The 14468-nt window shown below is 40.0% G+C and overlaps 2 protein-coding genes across 9 annotated transcripts; both read right to left on the bottom strand.

Annotated features, from left to right (window-relative positions):
- Positions 1 to 661: 661 nt before the first annotated feature.
- grtp1a (growth hormone regulated TBC protein 1a) lies at positions 662 to 5426 on the bottom strand. Of its 8 annotated transcripts, none has more exons than XM_061815383.1 (10): positions 5124 to 5142; positions 4619 to 4707; positions 4185 to 4377; positions 3287 to 3438; positions 3053 to 3211; positions 2830 to 2954; positions 2242 to 2338; positions 1983 to 2155; positions 1210 to 1395; positions 662 to 1114 (listed from the first exon to the last, which is right to left on the bottom strand). In XM_061815383.1, exons 3-10 carry the CDS (start codon positions 4241 to 4243, stop codon positions 1019 to 1021), a joined length of 1047 nt encoding a protein of 348 aa, XP_061671367.1. In that variant the 5' UTR covers positions 4244 to 4377; positions 4619 to 4707; positions 5124 to 5142; the 3' UTR covers positions 662 to 1018. The 8 variants fall into 8 exon arrangements, with proteins under 8 accessions (XP_061671367.1, XP_061671363.1, XP_061671365.1 ...); XM_061815379.1 differs by lacking the exon at positions 5124 to 5142 and adding an exon at positions 4988 to 5069 and having other exon boundaries at positions 4185 to 4477; XM_061815381.1 differs by lacking the exon at positions 5124 to 5142 and adding an exon at positions 4988 to 5069.
- A 3949-nt stretch (positions 5427 to 9375) lies between these two features.
- Positions 9376 to 14130, bottom strand: adprhl1 (ADP-ribosylhydrolase like 1). Its single transcript, XM_061815058.1, has 7 exons — positions 13680 to 14130; positions 12725 to 12889; positions 12493 to 12618; positions 12226 to 12366; positions 10389 to 10516; positions 10177 to 10309; positions 9376 to 10101 (listed from the first exon to the last, which is right to left on the bottom strand). Exons 1-7 carry the CDS (start codon positions 13891 to 13893, stop codon positions 9932 to 9934), a joined length of 1077 nt encoding a protein of 358 aa, XP_061671042.1. The 5' UTR covers positions 13894 to 14130; the 3' UTR covers positions 9376 to 9931.
- Positions 14131 to 14468: the final 338 nt, after the last annotated feature.

The following is a 14468-nucleotide window of genomic DNA, read 5'->3' as shown; positions in this document are numbered from 1 at the left end:
TCACACGCCAGATGTGTCATCCTCATTTGAGAACGCTGAAAAATAGAACGGTTGAAATGTTCAGAGAACGTTGACCAGAACGTCATGGTGTGACGGGGCCATAGGAAGCATTTGATGGTCCTGTAGTGCCCTAGCCACTCTCCAGCTCTTAACCCCATTGAAAATCTTTGGAGGGAGTTGAAAGTCTTCGTTGCCCAGTGACAGGCCCAAAACATCACTGATCAAGAGATCATCTACATGGAGGAATGGGCTAAAATACCAGCAACAGTGTGTGAAAATCTTGTGAAGACTTTTGAAACTTTCGAAATCTTGTGAAGACAACTGACCTCTGTCTTTGCCAACAAAGTATTGATATAAAGTTTCATTATTGACCATTTCTTCCCCCACTTTAATTTGCTAATATATTATTTAAATAAAATCATTTTCTGGATTTTTTTTCTTCTTCCTCATTTTGTCTGTAAGAGATGAGGTTCATCTAAGATGAAAATCACAAGCCTCTCATCATTTTAAATGGGAGAACCTACTAACTAAATACTCATTTGCCTCACTGTATCTGACTTGAGAATCACACACAACAGACACGACAGTCCTGGAATCACATAAGCAGGAGTCCTCTATTTATGTTAGGTAAAGGTGAACAAGACACAGGCTACGTGAAATGTAAGATCCTGAAATTTATGGGACATTTTACAGTTCACATTCATTTTGCACACACAGTGTCAGTTATCATTTCATCAACCCCCCTCCCCAAAAAAAGGAAATTATAATTTAACAAGAATAACCAAAAAAAATTGATTGGGTCTGTCACTTGGATGTGCTTACAGTACATGCTAACAAAGAAGAAAGTCTCAACTATGAATAAACAATGACAGCTATCAATATAACATTATCATATTTTTACATTTAGGTTTTAATAGTAGTGAAATGGTGTTAAAGACAAGACATGGAGGTTAAGGTACATCAAGTTGTTTGGTCCTTCTTCCAGTGGAATATTTAAAAAAGAAGGAGAAAAAAAAAATCATTTTTTCTCCTCAGAAATGATACGCGCTCGACACGCTGCTCTGAGCTTAGTCAACGTTGCAATGGAGAGACTTCCAGGCTCAGTGAAGATTTTCTAAGACAAAAATATATATATATAAACTGGATGAAAGGATTAACTTTTTTTTTTTTTTCTCCATTGTGTCTTTGGCTCCGCCTTGTCTTACTTACCTGCATGAAAGGGTGGCATTCCTCCACAAATGGTCCACGTGTGATCTGTTTGAAGATTTGGCAGATGTCTGGCAGGGACTGGCCTTGTTCAATTACAACTCTGTGGTGATGAATCAGTGTCAGCGCAACACGGAACAGGATTTTCGAGCCTTCATAGAACAGACAATCCCAAATTCTTAAGACTGTCTGCAATACAAGAAAGTCATTGAGAGCATCCAGCTGGTTATAAAATAACAATACTGACAACTTAGACATAGCGTGTTATGCATTAAACAATTATGATTACTATAACGGTGAACTTTGAAGATCTGTCCCTCACAAGTCCCTATTGATGCATCTTTGAATAGCTTTTTTGCCCCCCTAAATAAATAATAAATAAATCAAATCACTTCAAAGAAGAAACTGAACCACTTGGGTTATATTTGTCTGATATTCACGTTTGTTTAATGATCTCATCATAATACGACCCTAGGTGCAATCAGAGTAGAGGACCGCTGTTATTGACTTTGTGTCTTTTATATGATAAACCTTGCCATTTGTGGTAGGAATGCAAAGTTCACAAAATAAAACACTGAATTGCAAATCTTTAGCTTTAAGGAAAGAAAAACCAGACATGTTTGAATTCAGCGCCACAAAATTACATGACAAGTGTCTTTATCAATCCAACAAAAATTGGTCAGTATTACAACAATACAAACATAAAACTGCACTTTATGAAGTATTCTCACCTTGAGCGAGTAATACAGTATCACAAGACTTAACTAGCACCTCACCTCCACAGGCAGAATGTCTATGAAGAGACAGATGAACCATCGAGACGCCACAAGAGTCCACATGACGTTATTATCCACCATAGCCTTCCACACTCTTGGGGACTTGACTCTCACCAGCTCCCCCAAAACCTCCTGGTCTATCTTCAAGCCGAGCATGGCCGGACTGTAGTAGTCTGCCGTCAGACGTGCACATCACTGAGTAGGCAATAGCAACAGTAACACACAGTGACAAATACTGCAGGCAGGGAGAACTCCAAACCTGGTAAGATTCTGCCAAGGAGTGCATCCATCAGCCAGAAAGACTTTTCTTCATCTTTTGTGACAATAAGCAAATAGCCAGCTATAAAATTCATACCCTGAGACCAAAACAAACAGACGTTTACACAACCAAATAACTGCATAAACCATAAGAGACAAGGGGGCATAAAGCAACCTGAAATGCATATTTGCAATGCAAAAAAAAAAAAAAAAGCCTTCAATGCTGTGGTGGAATACATTTCCAATTCAAATGCAGTACATAAATAAGAATGACGTAGGCACATTTAAATGGATAAACTGTACAAAGCTATGATGTTAATGAATACATTTTGATGAGTTTCTGTGTTGAACTGCTTTACATCGCCCTTTATTGAACACTCCTAAATTGTGCTATACACTAATATTGCTTTATAGGCTCATTTTTGTGATCATTCAGAGGCTTTAACAGTACACTGGATGAGATGTAACAATTGCTTTAAGTCGATTTACATTAAGTTGGAAAAAGGTGCTGGTTATTAAGAATATTTTAGCAGACATGTAAAAAAAGATTTGAATATTGTACGCAATTTTTTTTTGTTTTCTATCTTACCTGACAGTAACCCACAGCAGCATTGTGGTGAGCATAAGCCCGTAGTACATTGTATAAAGCCTTCTGCAGACAAGGGTTCGATGTCTTCCGAAACTGCACATTATCGGGAAATGTTCTGTTTAAGTCTATTTAAATAATAAAAAAAAACAATAAAAAAAAAAAAAAGAATCAATCAAAAGTCTTGCACACGGTTCAGCATGAATGAAAATCACTACAGGCCGACCAGTGCAGATGGGCTCCACCAAATTGGGGTCATGCTGGGCTTCAAGTAGGGCCTGATAGTAGCCTGGGTTCTTCTCAAACTGCTCTCGAGCTCCACTAGCCACCATCCAGATCATAGCCCGATGCTCATTGGGTACCCCCTTACGTATATAACGCTTTACTTCAGTGGAAGGAAAATGGAAGTTTAGTGTGTGCACGAAACGCTCGTTGTGACACTCGCATGTTTGGCACTCACATTTTACATTCCTCTGCACCTTGCGTTTGGTTTTCAGTAGTTTGGACCACTTGATGGACCTCTGAGTGAGCACAACAAGATACTCAGACATCAGCTCTTCATACGACTCATAGTCAAAGCCTTCTGGATGCTCAAAGCCATATGGATCCACCCTGTGTGATAAATTAAGACAGTTACTTCATGTAATGTTAGTGTGGTATTCTAGGAACCGTGAAGTAGTAGTACAGTGAGAGTGGCCGTGTCTTTAAGATGATTAGGTAACATGATAAGCTGCCTTATCTTAAACCTTTAACTAGAGTCAATACTTGTCTGAAGGAGAGAAGCTGTGTACTCACATATATGTTTTGAATACGTTCATGTTTTTGTGAATGTCACCTGACGAGGTGTAAATGACAAAATTGTATTTAAACGTCAAGGATGTGTAAATAAGGTCCTGATTGCCAAAACAGTTGAAAGAGATAAGAGTGGTGGCATATGTTGGGATAGGAAGCTATTTCGCTTGCGGTAAAAAATAAAATAAAATTCAAAACGTTGTAGTTCTACTTTGCAGTGGCAATTAATGTGAAAAAAATTCTGCAACAAACAAGTTGTGACTAATGCTTTTCTGACAAGGTAAGTGGAAACAGAATTCTGTATAAACGCTGATTAAAATGTTGACATCTGCTTGTTGTGTCTCGCGCATATTAGACAAGTTTTTCTTTCTTTCAGTCATTCCGCAGCTTGAAATACAAGTCATAGTTCAAGGAAAAAGGTTCACAAAGAGGAATTTCCCAAAGTTTGGTCAGGTTACCATTACGACAGCCAAGAGTAGATCCAGCAGCCAACTGAACATGACATCCCGAGTTTGCACAACCGTGAAAACTGTGCGTTAGGGACAATGAACTAACAAGCAACTTACCTGTTCACTCTGTCTTTGGCTGTGTAGCTGGACGAGCTGGTCGTCTTGTTGTTCTCCATTCCCTCTCGGCGTGTCCTTGTTGATTCTGCGTCTTTCCCCAATGAGATACTCCCAGAGTTCGTTCGAGCCAACGCTTCAAGTTCACTTTCAGGTATTTCCTTCGCACCACGAACGGGGGTCTCGCTACACACTACTGTTGACAGTGGAAAACATCGGGAAAGGGCGTTTCATTCATTCCTGCTTTCGTAAATGGCTCTATGCCTGTCGAGCAGATTCCCAGTCCGCCATTGTGCCTGGCATACGGAGAGAACTTTAAGTTTGACCTGGAGCGCCATTCACATGCACCTGCTGCTCTTCGCTATTTCGGAATGTGAGCGATCCTGCCAAAGTCATCGAATAACGAACACAATCCGGACATAAATACAGGAGTTTACCTGTCCGACGACCAGCCCAAGAGCTGCATTAACATACGACGGGAGAAGGTTTCTTCTGTCACTCGCACTTCAATTTGATTTCATGGTGCCTTCAAGGAAATCAGGTTACATTCAAAACTGTCTTCCAACGTTGACCCAAGCTGTCACTTCAACATCTTAAGCGCTACTTCTTTTCCTTTCGGTGCTAAATTGCTAACATTAAATAGTACGGCACGAATTGCCTCTTTTCGCGTGATGATGTTCTCGCTGTTTGTGGCTTTAAAACCAAAAACGACAACATTTGAAAGCATTACACCTAACTATCTGTTTTGATTTTGTTTTGTTTTTTGTCACTGGCTACGGTTTTAGTTGCACTCTGAACTCACGTACCCGCTCTTGTATTGATCCTCATGATGGCATTTGATTCTTTGATGCTCTCCAAATAAACGCATGACTGTTGAGTTACCAACTACGCCCTTTTCAGTGTTGGGAGCTCAGGTGGAGTACAGTAAAACTAAATACGTACCGTGGAGCATCAAGACGACTAGACTTGACAAGTGCCCACCTTTGTTGGGGAATATCTTTCTTTCTTTTTTTCTTTCTTTCTGAATGACCGGTTAGAGCATCTGCCTCACAGTTCTGAGGACTTGGGTTCAAATCCCTGCGATTGTTTCAAGGTGTTCCCCACTTCCTCCCTAAAGATAGGTAGGACACGCTCCAGGATGCTAGTGAGGATAAGCCGGCTGGAAAATTGATGGATGGATGGGTTGATATCCAAAAGTACATAAACTCTTTTGCTGTGCACACTGCTCTTTTCAAGAATAATTTCCATTTACATTATTATGTTCAGGGCGGCACGGTGGATCAGGTGGAAAGCATTGGCCTCACAGTTCTGAGGACCCGGGTTCGTTCCCGGCCCCGCCTGTGTGAAGTTTTCAAAACATACATTCTAATTGTCCTTCAGAACGCCTTATTAGGCACATACAAAAATTAATCCGCAAAGTAAATAATATAGTTGCTCAAATTATAGCCACAAAATTTTGTGTGTTTTTGAGATGAATATATGCCCATCAAAAAAATATTATTTTCCAAATGTTTCACTGGATAGGGTTCCTAAGTTTACAATGGTCGTTTTCTTATATGGCAGCAAAGTAATTAGAATTTATACATAAGTTAGGATGTAGTCCATGGCTTACTCACAGGAACGCAATCGTTGTCATTCACCAAACAAAAAATATAAATGCAAATAATTTTTTTTGCTACCATTTTTTTATGAGTTGACTTCCGAGACAAGACTTTTTCTAAACACACAAAAGGCCCATTCCTCAAATATTGTTCACGATACATGAAGAAGCTAATTGCAAGTCATTTATAACCTAAAAACAAAGTTGTCGGTAACATCATAAACTGTCTGTTTAATTTATTTATGGAATAATATTTTTCAGTAAAATAATTGTGATAAATGAATATTTTTGCGGGCGCTCCATAATGAGTCTGTGACCCACTTTTGGGTCCCTACAATCACTGAATTTTGAAAATCATTCTTGTAGAGCACCCGCCTTCCCTATTCAGTAAAACATGCTGACATCATCGAGTACAGTACTTTTTTTGTTGAATCAGTTAAGTAATTTGAGCCTGTACGTTTTTTTTTTAAATTCAAACTAAAACTTCAGTGAGTATGATTTTTATTTATTTGGATGTCAATGTTTTAATTGGAGAATACTGTACACTGAACAAAACCAATCATCAATTACATTTATTTCAAGAGCTTGATTGTTAAAATGCAACTTAAAAACTACTTTCGTGACAGTCTACACACAAACATAAGTTGAAAGCCACATTCAAATTGACAGCTATGGGATACGACAAAAATTTAAAAAAAGGGTAATGAAAATGTCAATTGTTATTTTTCTTATTGGAAAAAGAATCAAATTTTCTCATGATTATTTGAAAATAAATCAGCTTTTTGTTTTTATAATTTAGTTGCCTTACCCCAAGTCATCAAAATGAAATAGATGTATTACATTTTTTAAAAATCCTATAATTTGACTTGTGTAATATTCTCTAATCTAAAAAGTAAAGGTATCTGTAAACCTTATGACTTTGGGTTTATATGTTTGTTTGACTGATGGGTCTCCATAGTTTATTGATGTATACTTTGGTCTCTGACATTTGTTGGTCATCGCAATCTGAATTTCAGCAGGTGACACAAGCATACTGACTGGAGAATCAAATGGTTGACAACTCTGTGCTACTCGCGTGGATTTCTTTTCTTCTGTTACTAACTCTCCTTTCACTTTTTTATCCTGCTTATGTTGGAGCTGAGATGTTTTTGCTGTTGCTGCATGAAGTCTGTGTACCTTCATGTCAAGAGGACATGAGTCCTGAAAAGTTCCTTTCATACACAATCCAGCTTCAAAGGCATTTGTAGAACATTTATCTGGCGAAGTCAACATTTTAGCCAAAGCAGCCTTTGACTGCAGTGCTGATTGACAGGAGGCAAACATAATCTCATCATTCTGTTGCGCATCAAATGTACAAGTGCTTGGTATGATGTCATTGGGCAGTCCTCTTTGACTAGTTATATCTCTGTGTTGATTTTGATCATCTATAATTTCTTTCCCCATCAAGTTATAGTCCGTACCATTGGAGAGTCTCCTAGAATGTGAGTTGTTTTTCGTGTCTGAACTATCTGAAGCTTCAAGTTTATGGGTCTTAAAGTATTGTTTTGGAGACAAACTCCTATATGTAGACCATAGGATAGAGCGTGGCACCACAACTGTTAAATGGCACTTCAGTGGGGAATTTCTGTGCAGGACAAGCTTGCAGGGCCTAGGGAAGGACCACTGTGTTGCAGATTGAAAGTGGATTATCTCTTGACGAGCATAGTTCAACTTTGCTGTGGTACAAATATTTTCTACACCTCTACAGTATATTGTATCAGAAGTCCAGCATTGTGCATCACCTCCCATGTTGGGTAGTGAATTAAAACCGTTGTCATCCAGATGTGGCTGCAAATGCCCCACTTTCACATTCAGGTGTTCCTCCTCCTCAAGCTTCTCTTGCCCCTCGTCTGCTCTCTGTTTTGGTTTCAACCACTTACAAACACTTTCCGATTTCAAATGTTTACATCGGATTTGTTTGTTAGCAACGTCATCCACTGCTGGTTTGTGCTCTCTTTCACACCAAGCAGCGTGATGTTTTACTCTCACTGTTCCAGGAAGTCTCTCATTTGAACATTTTGAATTGATCCTCTTGGACATAATGGCCATGTCCTCGAACGTCTCCATTAATGAGGCCAGAAGGATCCCTTTGCCAATTTGTCTTGAGTTTATTGACTGTTTTGACATCTTCAATCCCATTTCCTTCTGCTCAGTCATGGCGAACATGGCCACTATATTTTTTACCCTGCCACCTCTCTTCAAGTTGTGATCTCTTCTTTCCTTGCTGCTTGTGTGCATTGCATGGCCACCATCTTGCTTGTGATTCTGACCACCTGCCATTCCTCTGCGGGATGACAGACTTCCTACTTCCCGTCTGTTTGTTAGAGGAGGTTTGGGGGTGGACCTTATGAATTTGGACTGGAGCAGGCGGAATGAGGTAAGACGCCGGGGTGTTGAATCTTCTATTGTTCCATCTCCTCCACACATTCTTTGACAAATCTCTTTTTGTTTGATCTTGGGATTGTTTATAGAAGTCTTACTTTTGGTCATTTTAACAAGGGGGTGTACTACAGGTGTGTGACATGTTTTAAGATCAGTTTGGATTCTCTGAACAGGACAATTTATCTTTTGATCAAGTGAAGTTGTGAAAACGAGCTCATCCACATCTTTGGTTCGGGTAATCCTGTTGGATAGGTCCTGTGTTAGGTAATGCAGGAGAGTCTCCAGGATCCCTCGGAGTACTGGACGACAGTCGCGGTCTCTTAGCAACTTCCTCAACATACTGGCATCAGGGCTGATACAGGATTTCTGAGAATCTGGTCTATAGAGAATAGAGGATATGCAAAACTTAATCCACATGACTGTGCCCAGATTGGCAACTATGGAGCAATTATGAAGTTCTCTGTTTACACAAAAAAAAAAAGGATAGTGTCGAAACTGTGGATTTTAGTTTTGCATGGTAGAAACAGAGATTCAAGTTCCAACAACCTGTTAACCAAGTGCAGTTCTCGTGACTTCAATGAAGTTTTCTCATTTGCGGTGATTTCACAAATGTCAAACAAAATATAATCATTATTTTCCTTTGGTCAAACTGAACCTACAGAAATCACAAAACCACATGAATATACATTATGGTAAAAAGTATGTAAAATCATCAAACTGAAGGGATACACTATTTCAGTGAAATCTATTCCTTTTTTTGTAAGTTTACCAATAGTTTCCTGTTGGGAAAAAAAACAACCATATTTCACATGGAGGCATAAAAATAAATCAAAAAAAGTTTTCTATTTCGAAGAGTTTCAAGGGAAAAAGAGTACAGCAGCCAGTTTTGCATTAATAAGGCAGCACTGATTAGTTCCTTGCATTATAGGGTAATTTGGGTAGAATAAAATAAAAACAGGAGAAACGACATCTTTCAGAAATGTCAAGGGAAAAGGAGTCAGGGGCTTTATAAAGTTAAGTACAGTTTAATCATTGCTATGTTACGGTTAATACACATGCTATAACTGATATGTGTGTGACAGTACAAATCACAATCAAAGCTTCTGGAAACATGAGTGCCGTTACACAACACAGCACTGTTGTGGACAAATTATTTCATGATAAGCTACTGTTGGATCAATTCATCTCAAATGTAGATGTCATTCACAGCTTTTAGACATAATATTAATGATGTAATATCTACAAGGTAATAACAAGATTAAAAATGCATCTTGCTGTGGAACGTCATAATTGATGTAGAGAAAATGGCACTTTCAGTGGTCTTAATTAAAGGTTAGCATTTAAAGGGGATTTGAGTTTGAGGTTATGCTTAAATGGCTAGATTTTAGTTCAAAGTTGCCAAGGTTTACTTCTTGCCACAGCAATATAACCCAATCCAAGCCATACATGTTACAAACCATTTTATGTAATATGAGATATACTTTATTGATGCAGATTAGTTCTTTGGACAAGTGTTGACAACCCAATAGTCAAACCTTTCATGTTTTTTTGTGATTTGTATCAGATCGGTGGTTTATAGATAGGAAAATCAGGGGGAATTGAAAGATAGGGTGAAGAAAGGATATGTTACACTAGCAAGAATCTGCCAGGACTACAGGACAGTGGAGGGGTGGGGGGTCTTTGGGTCGTGCAGTTCTTTTGATAGCCATTCGGCTTGTGAAGTGCAGTTTTACTTGTCTATGCACTTCTCTGCTGATGCTGCTTTGTAAAGCGCCTCTCCCAGTTCCTCCAAGCGCTCCCTTTTGTCTAAATCCTGGTACAGGCTTGAGGGAACTTGGCTTAGACCGTACATAAGGCCATACAGGCAACCAGCAATTAGACCCGTGGCTTCACTCTCCCCTAAAATAACACACAAGTCTCAGTGAGCAGGTCTTATTTAAAATCTACTCCTTTTCAAGAGTTATGACATCTTACCTCCATGAAACATGGCTCTTTTGCATAGTTCAGCCCAGTCATTTCCTGCGATCAGAAGGGCATCATAGGCTATCATGGGGGCATCATGGCCCCTCCGTCCTGCACGGCCTTCTGAACTCCATCGCTTGTATACCTGTACCAGCAAAAATTAGAGCACTAAGGTAATACTAACTGTATTCTGAAGTTAAGCACTACTGAAAAAACGGACTTACCTTATCTGTGTCGTCAGCATCATAGTGATGATCAAACAATGGTTTATTGTGACCTTCTTTGTCTAGTGCCCTTTCTTCCAAGTAAAATTGCCACTTAGCCTCAAAGTAGAACCAGTTTTCTTGATATTCTGCAGAGATGCATAGAATAAACACCACAAAGCATAACCTATGCAAGTTCTCAGGAACATGTGCAAGCATACTGAACTTCAACAGGGTTTAAGTAATTGACCCACACTGTAAAAGTGAAGAGAAAACTTTACCAGAAAGAGTTATCTTAGAAAGCTATGTTAGGGCTTTCTTTTGCAACAATGACAAATGAATTTTGCCAAGTTGCGGTCCACTTAAGAGGGAAAGCCTTCTGACTTTCTTGTAGGCTGCCCCACCGCACTTCCTAACTTGGGCATCGTCCGCATTCGCTGCACCAGACTGCCGTTGTCCATGCCCTTTACTGCGCGAACGTTTAACACTGAGCAAGTGCAGTGTGGAACTCCCTTAATTTTACTCAGAAAGTCTGAGTTGGCAGTTGGAATAATGCACAGTAGACTGGGATAATATCGGTCAAGGAGCTAAATTCTCATTAACGAAGGTAAAGGTGAAGAACTCATTTTATCTTCACACTTGTACTGCACTAAATTGGGACAATCCAAAAGTGCATGCAGTAGACCAATGAATCTTTGTTTCATTTGGCTGTGACTGGTGGTGTAGTGGTACAAAAGCCTGACTTAAGTGTGGCCAGAGTGAGTTAAATTCCCCTTCAGTGACTGTGTGAATGGTTGTCCATGTCTATATGGGCTCTGCGACTGACTGGCAACCAGTTGAGGGTGCAATCCCCCTTTCGTCAAAAGTCAGCTGGGATAGACTCCAGCACCCCGCGACCCTGAAAAAGATAAGCTATATTGAGGATGGATGGATGTTTCATTTGGCGGCAAATCTATGAAATAGACTCTAGAAACTTACAGTAAACTTACTCATTAATCATTCAGTAAGCCTAAATCCACTCGCAAACCTGGAGTCCTTAATTAATTTTATTTGAAATCCAAGTAAATCTATTTAAAAGGAATCTGTGAGCTGACATTATATTTGTTCTTAAACTTTACTTTAAAGATGCAAGACTCGGTTTACTGACTTTTTTTTGTCACTATTAGCGTTTTGAAGACAAGAAAGGCAAGCATAAAACGTGGAGGACCCAGGTGCAAGGAAACACGGTGGCTTGGCAGGAGTTCAGAAGTCTCAAAATGATATTTAATGTCCGACAAGGCAAATGAAACAAAGTCTTCTGACTAATAACCAAAGTAACACTGAAATAAACCTAAACTGGAAAGAAATCCTGACTGGTGAGTAGGATGTGGCACAGAGAAACAACGACGCCTGATAATGGCAGTAACAGAGACATGTCAAGGACTCTTACAAGGAGATGAACAGGAATAATGACATTTGCAATGGACAGAAGAACTGAAAGAAACCAGGGAACTAAATACAAATGGATTGACAAGACAAGGAACAACTGGACTAGTAACACGATAACTACACTCATCTCTTCAATGAGTTGAACCAATTGTGCTTTATACCACTACCGATTCCTTTGAAAAACCTGATAAAATAGAAATTACTCTGCGGACAATGCTCATGGACTCAGTGCCTGCCTTTTGCGGTGTGAGGATTGATGGTACAAGAAAATGCAGCTGGCAGAGGGCTGAGGTGTTTTTTTTTTTTTTTTTTTTTTTTTTGGGGTGGTGAGGGAGTCCTTATGTGATAAATGACGGTACATTCATTGGGTCATTATGCTATACAGCTTCTTTTGAAACTTCAATTTTTTGCACATGAACATAAATCTTACCTGCCATATGCCGAATAGTCTTCCTACAGTACTCTTCAGCCCGAGGGATAACCTTCATAAGCTCACAGCCCCAGGCCCCAAGTGGTTTTCCCTGGATTGCATAGGATGCAAACAGGGCTGTTGTCAGGGAACCCAGGAAACCTAAATGGCAGAACATGTCATTTTCAATTTAGCAGTTTGAACTGAAACAGTAACATTTTACATAGAACATAATACAAAAATATTTTCATGTTCATCACTACAAAAATCAGTTTTCGACTAGATCACCTGTGGGATGATTGTGGGTCATCCTGCCAGTTTCAATGCTGACCTCTACTAGGCTGTCTAGTCTCTCAGGTTGCCAATATCTCATACCCACGCACATGGCCTTGGCAGCTGCCCCGAACCCTGACCCTGTCCAGACAAATGCATTTCAGCGTTTTCCTTAATAGAAAATGTAATTTCACTGAGAGAGAGAGAGCAAGCGACTGAAAGAGAAGCATCCCCAATAACCAAAGACCTTTTTCATTGAAGGGCGTGTGCCAAGCAAGGAGAAAATTATGAGGTTTGAGGTGAACACAGCCTTCCACTGTAGCCGGATCAGGGTTTCTACCCTGGAGAGACACCATGGCTTCGACATAGAGACGCACCAGCTCACGGTAAAGATCCTCCAGACACCAGTAATCTGCATGTACAAAACACTGAGTTATTCTCAGTCATTCACAATTAGCACGCAAGAGGAGACGAGTGTTTCTGATTGGGACTAAGTTTAGCCTCCGCCTACAACACGATAGATTAGAGCAAGCATACCTCAAGCAAGTGGAGACACTAACACAGACACTCGGAGGTCAGATGGGATCCACAAGAAAATCTCCTCACCATTGACGAATTAGTAGATAAAAAATACATTTTTTTACAAGATACGGTCGGTCTTCCAACAAAAAAATGTTTTTAGTCCTCAAAACAGCAACTGTTCAAGAGATGAAAAGACAAACTGTGACAGTAATACAGTCTAGTCTTTCTGTCTGGCTGGTGGGCATATTTACCAATGTGTGCATATGTGCATGTGCTAGCATTCCAGGATGCGTCTAAATGGGGAAACCTAATCTGAAAAGATGTCATCACCATATTACTGTAGCCTTGTTACCAGAAGAGTCTGACCAGCTATTGTTCATTGTGCGCTAAGCTTTTGTATGCTATTTTGAACTCCAGTCCTGAAAATTTACTGCCATCCTTTCAGGGGCTTAAGATGACATTCGGGTGAGGACAAAGATACTGCATTACAGTTTGTACTTATATTTTAGTTATGGTGACTGGATGAAAGCATGTTGGTGGTTTACAACAGTTGCCTTTCAAAGACAGTAACCAGTTATAACTAAACAATCCCATTATTATTCAAAAATTGCACTTGATCAATAAAATTGTACTCAAATGATAAACAATGTATCTCACTCATCCGTGTATACCAAACATACCTGTAATAAGTGCCTCTGCTGTGGTCATGTGCATTAATGTTGCGTCACTGAGAGGCCAATTATCGGGGTCCAGTTTTAGTACTCTCACACCGCCCAGGGATGCCAGTTCTTCTTGGATCTTTCTGCCTGATGTGCAACTTTCCCAGTGGCCTTTTCTGAAGCCCAGTGCATCGCCTGCACCACCCAGAACCATACCTGCCCTGAATTTCTCCATGGTACTTTGATATGCCGTTCAGATTTTAAGCAGTTATGAGAACACCAGATGAATCAGGGCCACAAGATCCTCCAATTGCTCCCCCACCCCAAAAAAAAAACCCTTTCAGTTGTAGCTTTCCTTCACCACTAGAGAGGATTTAAAGAGACTCAGTGGAGTATCACAGAAAAACTTCCAACAAAACATTCCTCAGTGCCAGAATTCTTATTGTCAGCGTTTCTTTACCCGCTTTGGATTATCGCCGCCGTCCTCTAGCTTTTCACCAGGCTATTGTGCACCTTCTGTTTCAAGGGTGGACAGTCGAATTAAGGTGTCATGTTATCATCCACAGCTTCTTTATGCTGGCCGTGATATGTTCATGGGAATCGGGTGTCTCCTAAAAAGGCAATCCCCTTGGCTCTATAGCTTAAAAGACTGGTGGTTCTGTTTGGGGCGGTGATGCAGTCTGGACACTGTAAGAGATGCTAATGGGCTGCTCGTCAGCTGGTGCAGGATCTTGTTGATATTCCACCCCACCCCATGGGAGGAGGAGAGTAAGCATGAAACATCATTCTCAGTCCAACCAATCCTTCACC

This window comes from Syngnathoides biaculeatus, chromosome 3 (genome assembly GCF_019802595.1).
Source record: "Syngnathoides biaculeatus isolate LvHL_M chromosome 3, ASM1980259v1, whole genome shotgun sequence".
Lineage (NCBI taxonomy): Eukaryota > Metazoa > Chordata > Actinopteri > Syngnathiformes > Syngnathidae > Syngnathoides > Syngnathoides biaculeatus.
The sequence above is the reverse complement of the archived record's forward strand: the minus strand, read 5'-3'. Positions and strand labels throughout refer to the sequence as shown.